At 48.1% G+C, this 20,769-nt stretch overlaps 1 protein-coding gene and 1 pseudogene across 5 annotated transcripts in view; one reads left to right on the plus strand and one right to left on the minus strand.

The window, feature by feature from the left end:
- The window catches only part of ARHGAP22 (Rho GTPase activating protein 22), a 174,292-nt gene extending 168,417 nt beyond the window's left edge, over positions 1-5,875 (minus strand). The window contains exons 1-2 of one of the 5 annotated variants that reach the window (XM_027062521.2): positions 5,566-5,871; positions 1,770-1,931 (exon numbers count right to left, since the gene is read on the minus strand). In XM_027062521.2, coding sequence (XP_026918322.1) covers positions 1,770-1,818 — 49 coding nt within the window. In that variant the 5' untranslated portion in view covers positions 1,819-1,931; positions 5,566-5,871. Of the gene's footprint in view, positions 1-1,769; positions 1,971-5,565 lie in introns of those variants that run through there. The other 4 variants (XM_027062517.2, XM_027062520.2, XM_027062522.2 and 1 more) reach the window with 4 other exon arrangements.
- Positions 5,876-19,206: 13,331 nt separating this feature from the next.
- Positions 19,207-19,286, plus strand: LOC113600412 (uncharacterized; annotated as a pseudogene).
- The last annotated feature ends 1,483 nt before the right edge of the window (positions 19,287-20,769 follow it).

Genomic DNA, 20,769 nt, shown 5'->3' on the forward strand with positions numbered 1-20,769 from the left:
CCAGAGAGACCAAGGATGAGAAGACACTGCTTCCTCTGTACTGCCCAACTTTCCTCTTTTTCAGAAGGCTTCTACGGAACAGCATGGCTGGCCCGTTTTTTACAAAGCTGCCGAGCTGTTGGTGGCCACATAATGATTTTAAAATTAAGTCTAAAGGAATGAAGTACTGATATGTGTTCCCATGTGATCCATCTCAAAAACATCACTCTAGACACAAAAGGACACATGTTCTATGATTGCATTTATATGAAATATCCAGAATTGGGAAGTCCTAGAGATAGAGAGCGGATCAATGGTTGCCAGGGCTGGGGGAGGTGGGGAGCCTCTGCTTAGCCGGTATGGGGTTTTCTTTTTGGGTGGTGAAAATGCTTTGGAACTGGAGAGAGGTGAAAGCTGCACAACGTTGTGAATGTGTGAATCACCACTGAATTAACTGTTCGGTTTAAAATGGTTAATTTTGTTGTGTGAATTTCACTGCCATTAAAAATTTAGTTCCATCAGCTTCTTTAAATTCAGGTATCTCGTGCAATATCTCATTTTTTCCCCCCAAAGAATTATCATCTCTACTCTGAAGCTGGGGGGTGCATATCTGCTATGCTGTGAAAATCTGGTGGCCAGAACCTTCCACAAAAGCAAGTGACTTTTCCTTTCTAATCAGATGATGCTATAAACCCAGCTGAGAGGAAAATACCTGGAGATTTTACAGCCCCCTAATGCGTTAGAACCAAACAGAATGAAGGGCTAATTTCAGCTGTTTCCCACCCCTATTGTAGAAAGGGAGACAGATGCAGGATGTTAAACATTATGAGAAGTGTCCCGTAGCACGTGTCCAGCCCAGAGTCAGATCCAGGCGACCTGGCTTTGTGACCACAGAGCTCGACTCCTCATCCTTACAAATATCTACTCAGACCCCAGCAAGGGCCGCTGTGTACGGTCTGAGGCCTCCCAAGCTTCGGTCTGGTGGTTCCTTGGCCCTGGCTGCTTATGAGTTTCACCTGGGAATTAAAAAATACGCTGATGTCTGGAACCCACTCCAGACCAATCTCCGAGTATTTAAAAATACCTGTGGATTTTTAAAAGCTCCTTCATGAGTCTAACGTACAGCAAGGTTGAAGACCACTGTCTGCATTTCTGCCTCTAGTATCTGGGATTTCAAGCACCATCTGATGAAGGTGTCCAGGTCCAGAGAACATGGAACACGATCGCACAGCGACCCAACCAGCACCCGTGTGATCCCCCCAAGAAGCATCTGCACGACCACCCACACAGCACCTGCATGTGACCCACCCCCAAGGGTTGTTTCACTTGGCCTAAGTCACCTCCTGCCACTTTAATGGGGGCTACTGAACCATCTCATCGTTTCTGAATTAACTGCTTGGCTGGATGGCTTCCAAGCAGGATGCACAGCTTTCCCTGTGAAGGACCTGCCTCTTGCCCCCTCCGTCTTTGGGCACCGTGGTCCTTACAGATTCTGAATGTCAACAGAGCTTTGAGTCACTGGAGTCAAATCCCTCCAACAATCATGGTCATGTTGAAGGCTCTGTGTTTCAGGCAGACACAGAACAGCTTCCAAGTTCAGGGGTGAGGGCTGTGCCATCAGCCGGTGTCCAACCCTCGACCACAGATGCTCCTAGATACTTGCAGCCCATGAGGCCAAGACAGCTCCTTGAGTGACCCCATCTCTCAGCCTCAAGTGACCCCTATCTCTCAAACATGAAGCCCAGAGCAAAGGTAATCATACTCCACATAGAATAGAATAAAATTCTTACCGAAATATCTGGCTGCAAATGTTCTTTTGCTGGAAGCTGTCGGCAGCATAATGAAGCTGGCAGTCTATGTGCAAATTTCTTGTATATCCTTTTTATAAAGAACCAACCACATCCTCAAGCAGACAAGCTAATTCCTGTTTTCCAGTAACAGGAGATCAGCATCTATAGAAAAGAAATATATTTAGAATGCCCTTTATCTGGTGTTTTCTTGGATTTCAAACAAGAACCCTTGCTGTGAGGAATTAGTCCCTTAAATATGAGTGTACCCAGGGATCTTGGAATGGCCTTGGGCAAGTCACGGGACCCTGTGGGTGTTAGTTCCTCAAGTCTGTAAAATGGGAACAATAATGACAACTACCCCTCAGGGCAAGCGGAGCATCAACAAGATGATGGCAGTAAAATAGCAAAGCCCTTCACACGTCAGATGCTTTGCTCGATCTTTTCCATCAGCTGACCTGGATTCAAAAGGAGCTGTGTTTTTTCACGCAGCCTAGAAAATGCTACAAACAGCAACCTGCAGGTACGCAGTGTGGCTCTCATCTGGTGCGCACCACAGTCCTGTTCGTGGGGAGACTGAGGACGTGGTCCTCGTGCCCAGTCGGAGAGACAAACCCCCAAAGCACCCAGTGGCAGATCCTCAGCTCTGTGCTTTTGTTCAGTTCTTGTTCAGCAGCTTCACTGCATGGTTTATGTTTGTGGAAAATCGAAAAGAAAATCCCAATTACAAAACAGCCAAGTGACATTCAGGCAGCCATCTACATCACTGACACAGTGGTCTTGGCCATCTCAGGGAAAGGCAGTTCCAAGGGGCGTTGTGATCCCATTTACATACATACGGAGTTTATTCTCCATATTTATGAGGGTTGCTGGAGGGGTTGTGGGAGGGGGATGGGCTACATGGGCAAGGGGCACTAGGAATCTACTCCTGAAATCATTATTGCACTATATGCCAACTAATTTGGATGCCAATTTTAAAAAATAAAAAAATAAAATGAAATACATATGGAGTTTACAGGGGCGAGGAGCAACCCCTAGAAGGACAGCTACCAGAATGTTCTTCCTAATCCCCTTCTTGTCTCCTTTGCTCTCCTGCCTCTGCAGGGTTGCGCTTGTATCGTGTTTGTGATCACAGAACCAGTCCCTGTCATGCAGATAAAACAAGCGTGGCCCGCATTCATTGTGGGCAGATCCCTTCCACCCGCAGGATGCCAGAAAGCAGGGAGTCGGGCCATCACGGACACAGGAGGTGGAGGCAGGGCTGTGGGCTGCCAGATAGCACTGTCAGTAGGCTGCATCAGGACAGTGCCATCATGCTCCAGTCGTGGCCATCTGCGGAGAGTTCCAGCTGCTGTCATTCTCTAAGGGGAGCATAGGGACCGTACAGAGGAAATGCCAAGTGGTGCCTGTGAGGAGGGACCGGGAGCAGCTGGCAGCCACGAAGCCACACTGCTTGAAGAGAGCAGCAAAGCCCCAAACCCGAGGCTGGGGTGGAGCCCAGCCAAGGAGCTACAGGAGCAGAGTGGCAAGCAGAGAACTCTGGAGCTGGGACCCACCCCGGAGACCCTCAGGGACCCAGAGTGACATTTCTTTGTGTTCTTTTAGCACACAGGACTGGGAGGGTGACAGAGGGGAATGAAGAGTGACAGGAAGAAGCCCTTTGCATGACCTGGTGTAATAGGGGCTTTAGAATTAAAAACTCTGGGTCTGTGTCCAGGTTTTTTCTTTTTCTAGTAGTATGAATTTGGACATGCTACTGAAATAGGGTTACCAGATTTAGCAAATAAAAATACAGAATGCCCAGTTATATTTTTAGTGTAAGTAGGTTCCAAAAATTGCATGGGACATAATATCTACTTTTATAGTATTAAAGGTATTCATTGTTGGTCTGAAATTCAGATTTAATGGAGTGTCCCATATTTTATCTGGCAACCTTATATTTATACCTTCTGAGTATCCATTATTATCTTTGGTCAAAAGAAAATAATCAAGTAAGAAACTTGCAGTCGTTGGAAACAAAAACAACAATTAAAATTGGCTTAAAACCTAAGGGCAGATTTATTGGCTCCTTTAGTGGGAAAGCCCTTATAACATGGACTTCAGGCCTGGTTGGATCCAGCAGCTTGATAATGTCAACCAAGTCCGGTTCCCTCCCACCCTCAAGTTCCCCTGTTTGTTTCCTGGGGTATCTGTTTCATCCACACCAATTAGGAAACACCAAAGTTTCCTAATTATTAAAAACGCTGGGTACCAGCTTTAGGAGCTAATATTTTCTCCTTCATGTCTAACAGGAAGAGAGAACATACCTTTTGGTGTCTCTCTTTGAAATGCTGGGAAGCTTCCCTTCCCTGCTTTCCCAAACATCTCTTGCCTCATGGCCTTGACTGGGCAATCAAATTCATCCTTGAATTAGTCCCCATGGCTGGGGAATGAGATGTACATATTGGCTAAACCAACCTGGTCTCATCCCAGGAGCTGGGTGGACTTGGCTTTCACAAGGTACCTGGGCTGGTATAGGAAAGGGACAGATGCTAGAATACATGCCAGGGCACTGTGACCAATGTGGGGAGAGGGGCTCCAAATACAGTGACTACTGCAGATTGCTGAGGGATAGAATAGATGAGACTGACCTCATGTATGTGTGTGTGTGTGTGTGTGTGTGTGAGGGGTGGGGGGCAGAGAAAGAGAGAGAGGGTGAGTAAAATGTTAGTCCTTCCCCTTGAACATGCTGATCACCCTTACTTTCTTTCTCGCCCCTACCTTTCTCCTGGCCAGATGTAGGACCCAATCTCAGCTCTGCTATCACAGAGCAAAGAGGCCCTCCAGTGTGCTAAGCCTCTGTCCTGGCTGTGCCATGTGCCCTGAGCAGGTCTCTCCCCTCACTGGCCCCTATCTACATCAGGGGTGTGTGTGTGTGTTGGGTGGGGGGCATGATTATACCAGGAGGGCTCTGGTTAGGGGAGTGACCTTCGCAGACCTCAGCCTGCAGTGAGGATGCCAAGGTTCCAGGGCGTGGGCGATTGCTTTGGGGGAAACACGGGTGGAAGGGCCGATGAGGTGGGCCTTGCCTGCCAGCCTCGGGGAGAGGGGAAGCAATCTCAGGGGCAGAGGGGACAGGAGAACTGCTCTCCAAGTACCCAGCTAGTCCTTTCCTTCCCCTCACCCATCATTCTTGGCAGCATGTTCAAGGGCAGGCCACATCCCAGGTAAGCTCAGTACAGCTGGGGCACTGCCCCCACCCCACCCCCTTGCTGAGCAGCACAGCACAAGGCAGTCCAGGGGAGCCGGGGGATGACTCAGCCAGGAACAGTTTGGTTGGTTCCGGCCACACGGCCAACCGGCTCATTGTGGGAGAAGGTGCTGGGAGCACCGGGTCCTCCTGGACTCAGGCCAGGATGCCCTGCACGGGGCATGCCCCGACCGGCAAACGTTATAAATAACGACAACCGGCACTCAGTAGGCGCCGACTGTGGAGCAGATACATGAACCTGACAGTACGCCGAGGTGGACTTGTGAGTCACCCCATCGCAATTGAACGTGGTGGAGATGGGACATTCAGACCCACGGCGCTCGGGCCCTCGCTGCTCCCCCATCCTCTAGGGCGGCCGAATGGCCCCGCTGTCCTGCACTGGCCTGGGCACACGTTCACCTTGTGGCCCCTCGCTCATCCCCGGCAGCCTGGGGCTGCGCCTGCATGTGAGCCGTGAGAACGAGCACCCACCACCCGGCGGGCATCCGGGCCCAGGCAGGCAGACGTCCAGGAAAGCTGCCTGGGTGCTGCCGGCTGGGGTCTGCTCACCTGGGACCCGGGCCGGACACCTCCGTCTCCGCCGCCCTGGCGCCTGCTTGGGATCCTTCCTCTGGCACCGCCTGGAGGGAGCGCTCGGGCTCCCTGCCCCCGCTGCTCACCCTGTGGCCATGGCCGTGGCCTTGGCCCTGCCCCCGGGCCCCCCCATGTGACGAGCGGGCAGGGGAGGCGGGCAGGACCAGGAGGAAGCTGTCCCGGCCCAACATCATCAGTCAGATGCAGGCTCCCTGGCTCCTCGGTGCCTCTGGGGACGCTGCGTTGCTGGCGGTCCTTGGCCTGGTAAGAGCCTGCGGCTGCCCCGCCTGAGGAAGTCTTGCCCCGCCAGGCTCACCTCTGCCAGGAGGGGCTGCGGCAGGCCGGCCTAGGAGTGCACGCCCGCCAGGAGTTCGACTTGGTGCAGCGCGCCCCCTGGCGGGCACCAGCAGGCACAGCCTCACATTCCTGGGGCCTATGGCCTCACTCGCGGGGGGGGGGTGGGGGGAGCCTCTCAGTGGCTCCCCCTCACCTTCTCTGGGGTCACTTGTAGGTAGGGTGTGGTAGGGTGTGTAGATTTCCTGGGGATTTCCACACGGAGTCTTCCCGAATTCTGCACAGCTGGCCAGTCTTGTGTCTTCAGTATGGGCAGGAAGGTGGGGCTGTGGGGCTGGAGGTCATTCGCAGGGTAGGAGCCCTCAGGTTGTGGGAGAGGGTAAGGAGGGGGTGGGGGGATGGGGGTGGGGGAATCTGAGCCACTTTCCAAGAAACCAGCATGGCTTAAATCTCCCTACATCGTGCATTGGGAAACTGAGGTCGGAAAGGTTCAGTGAATTTTCTAAGGGGACAGATTATAAATGGCATTGCTGAGATTTGAAACCAAGGCCAGCTGATTAAACATCTTTTGAAAGCCAAGGCCAAGGGGAGAAATAGGAAGGTAGCCTTTAGTGACCTGGCCTCCCAGTGGGGCTCTGGTGGGCAGTTCCTTTCTCTGAGGCTGGGCCGGCGTCCCCCTCCCCTGGACTCAGTGTGGCCCTTTGCTCTTGGTCTCCCTGACCAAAGCAGGGTGGCTGGCCATCGACTGGTACCCTTCAAAAGTCTGATTTGACATCTGGGCAGAGCTGGGGCTGGGGTGAGAGTCTCCGACAGTCCAGTCTCAGGGAAGTGGTGATGGCAGAGGCAGGCCCATCCTCTACCCTAAAAACACTGCCCTTGGAGGCCCCTGGGAGTGGGGCAGGGTGGGCAGTGGTGGAGAGTGGTTGCTGGCAGAGGCGAGGAGGCACACACCCTGTTGCAAGGCCAGAGCTCAGGGCTCGTGAGAAGCGAGGTGTAGTGTGCTGTTCTTAGAGCCTGTCAGTCCCCACTGCTACCGTGGATGCAACTGGAAAGCAGCGTTCTAGGCCTCCTTCAGGCATGCACTGCGGAAGGCTATTGCCTCCATCCAGGCTTGCTGGAGGAGGCGTGGGGGCTGCAATGGGAGGAGCGACAGCACTGGAGTCGAGCAAAGGTGGCTTTGACTCCTGCCTGGACGCCTCTTAGCTGGGTCACTGGTAAGTTTCGCTGCCTCTCTGAGACCCATCCCCCATGACGGCAGTGGGGATTGAGTGAGGGCAAAGAAGGTAGCTAAGTGCTCTGGACCTGTCCTAATGGCGGTGATGCAGCTACACTTAACGGGAGACCAGGAAGCGCCTGTTACCTCCATCATCAGACGCAGCATTAGTAGGGCAGTGTTTTGTTCTCAAACTGGGTCTCCTGCCCATTTTTATAAATCCTGCACTTTAATTTACATGACATATTAAAAACGAAGCCGTTTTTATAAGGTGGGGTGGTTACCGTATGATCAAACATTCCTAGGTGATCTCAGGGCCCGAGTTTCCATTTGTGCTTAAAATGGAATTGACAGCAAGAGAATGTGTGTGTCTTTAATGTTTATGTTGGGCTCTCGTGTACAGGGTCTCTGTGGGAGCCAGAAGCTGTACCATGGCTGCCTCTTGGGCCTTTTCTGGGGCCTCCCAGGGAACTGAGTGGGAACCCTCAGTCCTAGCCAGGAACCTGTCACCATAAGTGAACTGGCTGGCTTCTGTGAAGTTAGAGTCCTGTGTAAGGGAAGCCCCCGGAAATCATGGTGGCCACAATCATCCTTTGGAGGCCTCTTATCAATGAGCTGTTGAACCCCAGCGGTCGCAAATTCAGCCAGAACCACACTGTAGGTCACATTATATTAAGAATTCTTAGGGGACTTTTGGCTTGTTTTTAACATAGCAAAGTTTCGTTTTCCTAGTTGTTAGAAGTTATGAACATTGGAAAGATACATATTATTTTAGGTACACAAATATTTAATTTGATGATGGAATCAGAGGATTGTTTCCTCCTTCTGAAGAGGACTTCCCATTACTGAATAGAAGAAATGCTAAACTAATTTTGTGTGTATATGTATATATATGTGTGTATATATATATATATATATGTATATCTCCTGACTGTAATTGGAAATTGTGGCCACACGATGGTGCTCTCAGCACACTACTTATGGTGTGTGTGTGTGTGTGTGTGTGTGTGTGTGTGTGTGTGTGAGTACTTGCGCTTTCCAGCAGATCACTGCCATTGCTGAGGAAGTCCTTCTGAGGAGGGGCTCTGTAGACCTCAGGGGGCTCAAAGGAATCACTTGTATAGTACCCATGGGAAACACATACTTCTGGGGAATTGGTTGCTGGGACAAGGGTGAGGCTAGTGAGGCAGCCAAGGTGCAAATTTGAAGGAGGCAATGAATGCCTCACTTACTTCCCAATGGTCCAGGACCTGGCCTACTGGGCTGAAATGAATGGTACAGGCCCTGGGGAATGGCTCCCTAAGACCTTAGGGGAGAGGAAGATGCTTTGACCATGACCCTGGTCAGGTAGCGCTCACATAGCAGAGGCCTTAAGGCCCCTTATCTCTCCAGAGAGTGTGGCCAAGACAGTCAGATATACATTCTAGGAGAGGATGAGAGGAATGGGCAAGGTCCTGCTCCTCCGAAGTCCCTCTCTGAGTCAGAGGCAAGTGTGAGCATGGTGACCAGCCACAGAGAGGCTGGTGGGGTGTGGAAGCCTGCTCGCCTGTCTGCAGCTCGCCGGCCCCCGCCTTCCGCAGCTCCTCCCCCCCCCCCCGCCACTCCTGCTGGGGTGGAAGAGGCCACAGTGGAGCAGCTGTACTCCAACAGAGGCATGGAGGTCCTTGTACTTGTGGCCGGTGGGGCTCTGCCTGGGCCTGGGTCCTTGCTATCACTAATGACACTGAGAGAGTCAATGCAGCCTTCAGCATGGCCTCTGGAAGCCGTATAGAAAGCTGAGCTGCAAAGAAGGCCTGAGTGTCAGGTGTACAGGTGGGCGAAGAAATGGGCAGACATTTTGGTAAACCTAAATTATCATCGTATATAAAACAAATGAATTAAGGCAGGGGTGTGAAGAACACGGTGGAGTGGGTATTGCATATGATGCAATATCTAATACGGAATATAATCGCATGGAAGAGAAGAATGGGGGAGAATTAGAAGCTCCAGACTCCTGGGTACCTGGGGCTGTAACTCTAGATGAGCACGTCCCATAGAGATATCATGCGAGCCACACATGCAGTTAAAATTTTTCTAGTAGTTATGTTGAAAAGGGGGACAGGAAATAGTTTAGTAATATAGTTTGTTTAATACAATATAGGCAAAATATTATACATTTGACCCTTGAACAAGTGGGGGAGTTCAGGGTGCTGATGCCTCCCACAGTCAAAAATCTGCTTTCGACTCCTACAAATGTCACTACTAATAGCCTATTGTGGATTGAAAGCCTTACTGTTTACATAAGCAGTCGATCAGCACATATTGTGTGTGCTATGTATCTTATATACTTTATTCTTACAATAAAGGAAGCTAGAAAAAAGAAAATGTTATTACGAAAATCATAAAGAAGAGAAAATACGTTTACAATACTGTATTGTATTTATCAAGAAACCCGTGTTGTTCAAAGGTCAACTGTCACTTCAACATGAGATCAACATCCTATTTTTGAAAACTTTTATACTCTTTCTGTACAAAGTCTTCCAAATCTGGTGTGTATTTTAACACTTATACTGCATCTCATTTTGGATGCTAAATTTCCATTAGAAAATCTTGATCTATTTAGATTTCACAAAATTTAGAGTTGAAAAAGACAATTTGCCTATCCAAATTGTTCCAAACATAGGAAAAACTTGCCAACAACTGGATTGTGTATCAGTTTTAAAATTAAGATGAACATTCATCAACATGAAAAATTTAATTGTTTATTGATCCCATTTCAAATGTTCAGTAGTCAGAGGTGGCCGGTATCCCTGCTGTAATGAACAGCTCAGCTCTAGACTTTTCAAAGTCAAGTACACATGTTGAAATTTTAATAACAAGACTAGAAATAGAGTGTGTAACTTCCAAACCAGTAGAGGGAGATAAAGACCGACAAAACAAGACAAAACAGCCCAAGAAACTTAAAACGTTCAACAGAAGGAAGAAAGGGAGGAAAAAAACTTTAAAATCATGGTAAACAGACATACAAAAGAAGGTAAAGAGTGGGTATAAACGTATCAGTGACCATAGTAAATATAAACAGATTGAGCTCATATATTGAAAAAATAGAGGTACTTAGGTTGGATTACAAAAAGATCAAATTATAGCTGTTTGCCAAGAGACAGACCTAAAATATAAGAACACAGAAACATTGGAAACGGATGAATTGAAAATGATACACCGGCCAAAGAGTAGCTAAAAGAAAACCGCTTTTGTGATATTAGTGAAAGAGAAAATGGACTGAGGAAGAGCCTTCATGAGGATAAAGATTACTGTCAGTATAAGACAATAAAAAAAAATAATTCACAGAGATACAAAAGTCTTATACTATAAATACTCAAAAAAGTGTGACAGGAAGGGAGCGCCTGGGTGGCTCAGTCAGTTAAGCATCTGACTCTTGATTTTGGCTCAGGTCAGGATCTCACAGTTCAGGGGTTCAAGCCCCGCATCAGGCTCCCTGCTGTCAGATCCTCTGTCCTCCACTCTCTCTGCCCCTCTCCCTCTCATGCTCCCTCTCTCTCTCTCAAAAATAAATAAACATTAAAAAAAAAAAGATAGGCCCGAACCTGCAAACCAAACCCATGACATTTGCTTTTTCTTTTGAGGATGTAGGGCAAGAGATGTGGCTTCTGGACAGGGCTAGGCTAGCAAACAAATTCTATTTATTTATTTGTTTGTTTGTTTGTTTATTTATTTATTTATTTATTTATTTATTTTGTGTGTGAGAGAGAGAGGGTTCGAGCATGTGCAAGTGGGGAGTGGGGAGAGAGACAGAGAGAGAGAGAGAGAGAGAGAGAGAGCCCAAGCAGGCTCCCATGCTGTCAGTGAGGAGCCTATCACAGAGCTCACTGCGGGGCTGGGTCTCATGAACCATGAGCTCATAACCTGAGCTGAAACCGAGAGTGGAACTGACTGAGCCACCCAGGTGCCGCTAGCAAACAGATGTTTGAAGTCAAGGCCGTGGGTCCTGCTGGGCCGGCACTTTGTGTAAATCTCGAGGGACAGAGGCACTTGTTCTTTAACAGATTTTTGTTGTGTATGTTTGAGTTATCGTGGGCCCTCAAAGCATGGTGCCCGAGGCAGGGACCCCACTCCTTCCTGGACTCGTGGCACTTTCTCTCAGTGCTCATGTAGGCACGTGGGTCCCTGTGTCTCCATGGCAATGAGCTGCCAGGGTCACACCTTCCTGCCCAGCAGAGACTGGCTGGCAGAGCTCATGGAGGCTGCCCTACTCACTTTGATCTCCCCCACAGGGCATAGCACCCGGGTGCTGGGACGCAGGGAATCAGGAGCAGCAAGCTGAGCAGGCTTCTCTGAGGGCCCAGAGGGTGCCAAGTGCTGTGGTCACTCCCCACTGAGTAGAGCACAGCCTCCCTGTGGGGACACCCCCGGCTGGCTGCTCCTGGGGAAACAGCTGCAGCTGCACTTCTTCCAGGGCCCAGTGTCACTCTGAACAGAAACAGCAAGACTTCAGCTCACGCTGCTCCAGACCAGCTGAAGGTGGTGTTACTTCCCCCCTACGTTTTCCTATTTCTATTCATCAAGTATCAGATGCTCCAAAGATGGCCTTCCAGATTCCCCTCACCTGGTATGCACATCCCTTCTCCCATCAAGAGGTGGACGTGATGCTGTGGCAGATTTGCAAGTAGCCCCTGAGAAGTCTGTCGGCATCACTTTCGCTCTCAGGAAGTCAGCCGCCATGTTGTTCCAGGCTTGTGCCAGCCTAGTGAGTGATGAGAGGCCATGTGGGAAAGAGAAGCCACCAGGACCACCGAGGTATCAGCCATGTGAGTCGGATCCCTTGGACCTTCCAGCCCCTCCAGACCCCAGGTGGATACAGCTGGCGGCCCCCAGCCCACACTACGAGGCACAGAGAACCATCCAGCTGAGCCCCATCGGCTTCCAGTCCCACAGAATCATGAGAAGCAACAAATCGTTGCTATTTGAAACCATTATACCTTGTTATGCAGCAGTAAATCTCTGAAACGCTCTCCAATAAAACTTGGAAAAATCTGATGGTCAAATGTTTGAGCACCTACTATTTGCCAGGTTCTGTGCTTGGGGCTGGGGCCACAGAAGTGAGCGAGAGATTCCCTGACTCAAGAGCTCACAGATCAGAAAAGCAAGGAGACAGCTATAGCCAAGTGGTGTGCAGAATGGATGAGCAGTAGGGAGAGTGTAGGGAGGAGAGAGAATCCTATAGCAGACAGGCAGGAATGAGGACAAGGCACGTCACCTGGTGGCTCCATCCAGCCATAGCTGCTAGGGGAAGTCGGTGATATTCCCCTCCAGGATTTTAGGTGGATGGATTTTGCCACAGATGCAGTAACAATGCTGGTTGTGGATGATGTCAATGACTCACTGTACACCAGGTGCCATGGATCCTCTCCTTGTTTTCCTCACAACTGCCCACGAAGAGGGGTATTGCTACGGCCCTATTGTATGGATAAGAAAGCTGAGGCCTCAGGAGGGGAAGTGACTTGCCCAGGGTCAGGAAGCTAATGAGGGACAGAAGCAGGACTCCAACTGAGGCTTTTGGATCCAGAGCAGAGGCTCACAGCCGTGATGCTGCTCACTGGCCTTTTAACTTAACATTTTAAATCAAGCACTTCCTCATGGCATTCGAATAACATCTGAAATGACATATTAATGATGGTATATAAAGTTATTTTAAAGGCCCCGCAAGCAGAACCCTTCTGTGTTTGCTTTGCTTCTGCATTTATGTTCCCACATCATTACATTATTTAAAAAAAGGATTTGAGGCAGACCTATATTTTTCTGAATATTGGGTTATTTCCTTAGGATAGATCCACAGAAGGGTACATAAAATACTATAATTTAGGGTTTTCTGCAAGAAATCTCTGGATGGGAAAGACAATCAATCCCCATGAGTGATAGTCAAATCCACCCTCAGTCAGAGCAATCATTTGCACATTTTGTAGCTCTCCAGAAACACCGAGAGGTACTTCTGCACAGGACCTAGCTATAATCAGCTATAACGAAATTGCCCTTAAATTTTCCCTCAAAACTTGAAGTGAACCTGTGGCTGAGGTTTGAGAATTCAAATGTGCTCCCTGCGCAGAGACCTCAGTGGGCGTGAGCCAAAAGCAGAAGTGGCCAAGCCTCCCTCTGCTGCTTCCGCTTGCGTCAGAATCAGGCCGGCCCCTGCAACGGCTCCGTGCTGGCAGCTTGCCAGGGGAGGGGGCCGTGTGAGCCACAGTTTCTGCTGGTAATTGGTGGTGGGGATGGTGGCACCTCTCGTAAGGGGCAAAGATTGCCCCTGGGCCGGCACATCGGCACAGCCATGATGTTACGGAATCTCACGACTGCCCCATGAGCCCAGGGAGAGAGATCAGCAGTCCCTTTTTAGAAATGTGGCTGAAGGCACAGAGGAGTGGCCTGCCCCGTCAGCCCTGCTGTTTCTCAGCATTTGCTTCCCCATCTTAGGACAAGTCCCAGTGACCTGTGTGACGAGTTCTGCAGCCCCCAGGGACCATGCTGGTCCTGGAGCGTGGGAGGAGGGGGTCTTTCTTTCCATTTTCTCCTAATCTCTAATGTGATGTGATGGTAAGTTCAGCCAGACTGTGAGACAGCAGTGTTCTGGTAAATGCCTAACAACCAGCTCTCAAAAATATGTTTGTCCTGTCTTTCTATCTGTCTGTCTATCTATCATTTCAGTTTATTACAAATTTTACCAATATAAAGTATGTGTAGCACATGATTTACACATAACTACAGAGCATACGATTCTTGATTACAGAGTCCATTTAGCCAATTAATTCTTATGGGATGCTTTTACTACTTTTTGCTAAACTTTTGAGTCTGTAGCCAAACTAGAGTCTCAACTTCCTTTCAATGTTTTTAAGTTCATTTATTTATTTTGAGAGAAAGACAGAGCAAAGGAGGGGCAGAGAGAGGGGGAGAGAATCCCAAGCAGGCTCTGAGCTGTCAGCACGGAGCCCGACGCCAGGCTCGATCTTATAAACCTCGAGATTGTGATCTGTGCTGAAATCAAGATTCGGACACCTAACTGAGCCGCCCAGGCACCCCTAGAGTTTCAAGTTAACCATGATTTGACAAATAGAGTTGCCCTATGAGTCACAGTGCTTTACCCAATAATTTATGGTCATTAAGTCTGATATGTAATTTACTGCTAAACTCTTTCTCAGATTATATTCATTAAGCTGAAACCATTTTCAGCTTCCGTGCTCCCTATGTCAGAACTTTCCTTAGCTGTGTAATGGCTTGAGTGACTATGTTGAATGAGATACTTGTTTGCAAACACCAGAAAAATATTTCTTCAATTTTGTGCTTTTCACAATGTAATGACTATAATGTAATGTAATGTAATGTACATCATAGTGTAATGACCATAGACACAGCCCAATTTAATCTGCATGATTAACAATTTCCCCACCACTTTCCATTAAAAAAATTTTTTTAATGTTTATTTATTTTTGAGAGAGAGAGAGAATGAGAGGGCACATGCACAAGTGGGGGAGGGGCAGACAGAGAGAGAGAGAGACACACAGAATCCGAAGCAGGCTCCAGGCTCTGAGCTGTCAGCACAGAGCCTGATGCAGGGCTTGAACCCACGAACCGTGAGATCATGACCTGAGCTGAAGTCGGACGCTTAATTGACTGAGCCACCTGGATGCTCCCCGCCCCCACAACTTTCTTAAATTTAATCAGTAAAATAACAAATCAAGTCCCTGTTTGTAGTATTTTTCCAGTTTCCATGGTGTAAATTCTCCCACGGTGGCCAGTTTTAAAATACCAACCACACAGCACATTATTATACAGTGTTTCCACCACACAGATACAATAACCACAGCAGCACAAGAGCAAAGTGTAATGAAATGAGTAGATTTTGAGTATTTATTACCTTTTATTTAATATACTTTACTGAATCATTATTATTTAATGAGAAGTTCTATATAATCTAACTTTAAGGTGTTAATGACTCAGGAGTACTTTTCTACTCTCAGGGTCAATCACGTTTCTTGACTCTACCGTGAAGATTGATAAAACCGTACTATTGTCAATGCTGTCTGTTAGCTTTCGAGTTTTTAGGGCCAACCTAGCGGCAAAGCAAGTCAGAGACTTGTAGTTAGCGAACACAAAGATTTTCAACCACGATGAATAGGAAGACAATTATATAACAAGCATAAATAAGAAGAATGGAGAGGGAGAATAACTGGTCTGTTTCTTTACCTTCCATAGCAGCCAGTACTGTGTTAATTCAGTGCATAGAGGAGTGAACATGCCATGAAACTCATGAAGGCAACTGCCGGAGGGACATATAAAAATATGATGAACAAAGTTGGAAAGGCAGCGGCTAGAAGAAGAAAATAAAAATATAATATGAATCAGGAAGGCATATGAGAGAGGAAGAAGACAATAGGGGAAGCATGCTAATTGTCTTGTTTTTCACTTCTGAATGTCTAAAGGCGCTGTCTAAAATTAATCCTAAAATAAAAGTGTGAGCTAAAGTTGTAATGGTATAACCATGAGAAGATCTACAAGAAATCACTCTGAGCGATTATTTGGGCAAAGGTGAACTTGATCACAGGCAAAAGAGAAGCCAGCGTTTGGTTCTTAGAAGCTGAATTTGGCTTTCATGTTCAGGTATAATTTTGTAAGTGAAAAAAAAAAAAACCCACATCGCTATTAAAAAAGTAACTTCTGCTTCCTCAGCCTGGAAGTATATACACTTTGCAGGAATCTTTTTTTACTGTGTATTTTGCTTTCGACCACATATGCAAATACCCTGAAAGGCCCACACTCACATTTCATCTTGAATTCCACCTCCCTTGGCTCTCCAGCTCCCTGCGGCCAGCCAGGGGAATTCTGGGGTTACACTGGGGACTGGTCACATTTTGTGCTTGTTTGCACCACAGATATTCACAATGTGCTAAACATTGCATTTTTCCAGATGGTACATTCTTTTTTTAAAATGTCTATTTATTTGTTTTGAGAGAGAGAGATCATAGGCACGTGAGCAGTGGAAGGGCAGAGAGAGAGAGGGAGAGAGAGAGAGAGAGAACGCCCAGTAGGCTCTGTGCTGACAGCACAGAGCCCCGATCCGGAGCTCGATCTTAACGAACCGAACTGTGAGATCGTGACCTGAGCCGAAATCAAGAGTTGGACACTTAACACACTGAGCTCCCACCCCAACATTCTTATTATTTAATCCCTATTACTCTAAATTTATGTATAATGGAGCGGGAGGCCCAGGCAGATTAGACATCTTACTCAGAGTCCTACAGCTTAGTGGCTTAAGTTGGTGAGTTCCTGTTCTCTGCAGCAAAGGATTGAAATAGTTAAACCGATATTGGCCAGGGCATCACCCCCTTCTCCTCCCACCAACCTCGCCCAGGAAATGCCCCCAAGCAGAACTCTGTTGACAAGTGTAGGGTGCCCTACCTACACTTTACACACTTATTCTATTTACTTCTCATTAAAACAAAATCTGTATGAAACAGCTGCATTTTCTTCATTTTCAGATGGCGGAACAGTCTCAGTGTAGTTAAATAATGTGCCTGAAATCACCGTTCCTGCCTGCTCCCTGCCACTCTCCTCCCAGCAGCCTGTGACCAGTCCTTTCCTCTGTCAGGCCTCATGCCTGCTGGGAACGGTGCTCCCGGGAGGGCGGGTGTCATGGCCCCACAGCCTCCTCCCCGAGCACAGGGGCTTTGGGTCTCCGATGGGGTCTGTGGCAACCCTGCTTCTGTTGATGTTCAAAGCTCACACTGACCTCCTGCTCTGTTTCTGCAGGGCGTGTCCAGGAGCCATGCCTGAGCGGAGGCCCATGGGGGCCACAGGCCAGCTGGCAAAGTGGTTACTGAAGCATGAAGCCGGCACCTGCAGTGCCTCTGCTGCTTCCCTGTACCCAAAGGCCACTGTCCAGAGTGGGTTGTGCAAAGGCACCGAGGCCCCCAGGATGGCTGTGGAGGACCTGGGCTCTACCCTGTGACAAAGGATGCGGGACCCAAAGAAGAGCCTTGGGACACGGAGAAAGGCGCCTCCCTTCCTTCCCATCATCTCGGTGCATCTTGGCGGGAGTTGGGAGGGAGACTCCTCCACAGAGGCATCTAACCTTGACCAAGCTTCTGAGAACGGAAGCTAGGCCACTCTGCTCTTTCGGCTCCACTCTGCCTCTCTGCATAGTGATCCTAACCTCACTTAGCTCTTTCCGGACCCTCTAACCCCAGCCTCCCAGGCCTTTGGCTCTCTCTCCCCTCCTCCAGGGTCAAACATGGCAGCATCTCGTTCAAAGCACCCGCATTCCTTTCTGTCTCTTTTGGCTCCAGGAGAGGATGTACTTAGCTGCCTTGCAGCGATCGCTGTAAGGTGACCTCTTTGGGGCATGAGCATCTGGCTGGGTCCGAGCTGTAAGGATGCAGGATCAGACAGCCTTCCCTGCACCCATCCCACTCCAGCCTTCCATGTGGCTGCAGCCCAGACAGCCAGGTTTGCCCAGGGTGAGCCACCAGTGATAGTTCTGATTGGGGGACTGACCCATGGTGACCCACAGTGACCTAATCACAGTCAATTCCAGATCCCATCTGGGCCACGTTTGGTTGGTCCTGGTGTTCACTGATTCAAATGGAGGTGTGAGGGTTCGGGAACAGCTGTCTCTGGGAGGCTGACCTCACGTGAGAGATGGTATTCAGGAGCCATGCACGGCTCTGTTCCACCATGGATGCTGTGGACCAGGGAAGGAGCCAGCGAGAGTCCCGCAGGTGGAATGATACAGACGGCAGGAAGCAGGGACAAGAGGAACGGCGCATCCTGCTTGCTCTGGCAAAGCCAGCCACTCACTTTCTGTACCTCCGGCCAAGAGCCTACCCAGTGAGGCATGTGGAGGAAGCGACCAGGCTCCTGCATGGTGGGGCCGAGGATACACCTCCCATCCAGACCTTACTTCACTAAGGACAAGGGAGAAAAGTCTGCCTCCAGAAACCGTGTCTCTGTTCTCTGACCCTGGCCTTCCTCCAAGAGGTCAAAGGCATGGTGGCACCACTGCCAGGGGGTGGCTGTCCTCATTCGGTATTTGCCCAGGGAATCAGTTCTGGTTCACAGCCAGGCCTCGGAGGGTGCGTAGCGAGTCCCTGGGTGCCACTTTCCCTCCCTCACCTTCCTGGTGACGGGCTGGGAGAGCCGCGCGCAGCGCTGTCCAGACCCCCCCGCCCTGCCTGCCCTGGGAACGCGGCCTCACACACATTCCCACCTGACCCCTGGATGTCTCTGCCTTGCTGCCCACTGCTTCCTGGCCTGGGCCTCTCTTAGCCAGCTCCCAGTATGCCCATCCTCTCCGTGGGACAGACTGTCTTCAAGGAGCTTGATGCGCCAAGGAAAATTCTTCTCAGGACCTCCCTGCGGGCAAATTCTCTGTACCCAGTAAGGGTCCCTTGTGGCCCAGGAAAAGCAGCCCTTCCTGGATTAGGTAGAATTTTGGAAGGACCACCATTTCGACCCTCCTCCCCTGTGGCCCTGCCACACCATCATTCTGCTGCCAGCCGTGTCCAAGATTCAGTCTGGGCCTGCCGCGGTTGTTCTGGGTGCCACACCAATACAGTGTGTGCTCCTCTCCTCCTCCGTCCCCTCCCCTTCCTTCCTCCTCACTCCCAGTCCAGAGGCTGCAGCAGTGGTTGACCTAATGTGATGACCGGAGGGCAGTCACTCCTTGCACGACTTGGCCACGGGCACTGGTGAAATGAATGCATGCTTTACTTTTGTTTCTCCTGGTTTCCCCAGCCTGCGGGCAGCCTCTGGGACCCCACGCCCCACGGCTCAGCTCTGTCTGCTTTTGCATCCTAGCTCTTCTCGACGGCCCCTCCTTGGGCTCTCACTCGAGGTCTGTGTCCCTGCCTCGAGCCTGCCACCTCCTTGGGACAGACCTGTGTTGTGGCCACCTCTCCAGAGCTATGTCCCCATTGGTAGCTGCCAGATGCTCTGTGAACCCTTTTATTTTTTTCTTTAGCATGTGTTTAATTTTTTTTGTTTTTGCATGTAAACAATGGATTCATTTGGCTTTTATTTAGTTGTGAGAAATGATCAAATTTTATTTTTTTCTTCTATTTCTATCCACTGCTTCTCGGCTTTTTTGGCTAAGATCGAGTGTAGTATCTGTTCTTATATTTGTATCCAGTTGTCTAACGCACTTACTAGTAGTTCGTCTTTCTCCACTGATGTGAGATGTCACTTTTGAGGACACTAAATTTGCGCGTGTAATAGAGGCTTTTTCTGGATCTTCTGTTCCACTGTTTTCTCTATTTACCCATGAGAACATTGTTTCCATGATAGAAGATTTAGAGTATATTTTGATTTGTGGTGTACCTAGCTTTCCCTTCTTGCTTGCTTTCTTTTTCTTCTAAAGAAGTTGTATTATGGAAAATATTTGAATATACACAAATAAAATAATATAATGAACCCATGTACCCGTGGTTCAACGTCAACCTTGATTGACATTTTGCCGTTTTGGTTCATTTATATCTTATTGCTTCCTTAATTATTTTTATAGTTTTTTCATGTAAAATTTTATGCGTGTATATTTTTATGTATATTTGCAAAATGCTCTACTTTTGTAGCTCATACCTCTATCAAAACATAAAATATTCCCGTCACTTCCAAAAGTTCCTTTGTGCCTCTTTCTAGTCAGTATCTCATTCCCAGAGGCAACCAATGCTCTGATCTTTTTTTTTTTAACATAGGCTATTTTTCATATAAATAGGATCACAGAATATATGTACTTTTTGTGTGCCGCTCCATCCAGTCGGTAATGTCTGTGAGATTCATCCGTGTTGACGGGTGTGTCGATAGCAGACCTTTTCATTGTTGAACAGAATTCTATTGTACAAATATACCATGATTTGTTTACTCATTATCCAGTTGGTGGACATTTGGGTTGTTTCTGGGTTTTAGCTATCATACATAAAGCTGTTATGAATATTCATGCATGGTTTTATGTGGACATGTGTTTTTACTTATCTCAGATAAGTAGGTAGGAATGCATTGCTGGGTCACGTAAGTGTATGTTTAACTTTATAAAATACTGTTAAACCGTTTACAAAAGTAGTTGTATTATTGTACATTCCTACCAGCATTCCTGTTCCTCCAAATCTCTCTATCTGGTGTTATTAATCTTTTTAGCCATTGTAGTGGGTGTGCTGAGGCATCTCAATGTGATTTTAATTTCCACTTACCTGATAAGTAATGATATTGAGCACCTTTTGGCCATTTGTATATATTTGTGTGTGTGTGTGTGTGTGTATGTGCATATATATATATATTTGTGTATATACATGCATATATATATATTTTATATATTAAACATTTTTTGCTTGTATAAGTCTTTTTTACATTTTTTTATTGGGTTGTATATTTTTAAATTATTGATTTGTTGGAGTTCTTTATATGTTCTGGATCCTTCCTTGGTCAGATATATGCTTTGTGAATATTTTATCCCAGCCTATGACTTGCCTTTTCATTTGTTAACAATGCCTTTGGATTAGAAGAAGTTTTTAATTTTGAGCCACCTGGGTGGCTCAGTTAAGTTTCTTACTCTTGATTTCAGCTCAGGTCATGATCTCATGGTTCGTGAGTTTAAGCCTCTCATTGGGCTCTGCACTGACATTATGGAGCCTGCTTGG

This window comes from Acinonyx jubatus, chromosome D2 (assembly GCF_027475565.1).
Source record: "Acinonyx jubatus isolate Ajub_Pintada_27869175 chromosome D2, VMU_Ajub_asm_v1.0, whole genome shotgun sequence".
In the NCBI taxonomy this organism is placed as follows: Eukaryota; Metazoa; Chordata; class Mammalia; order Carnivora; family Felidae; genus Acinonyx; species Acinonyx jubatus.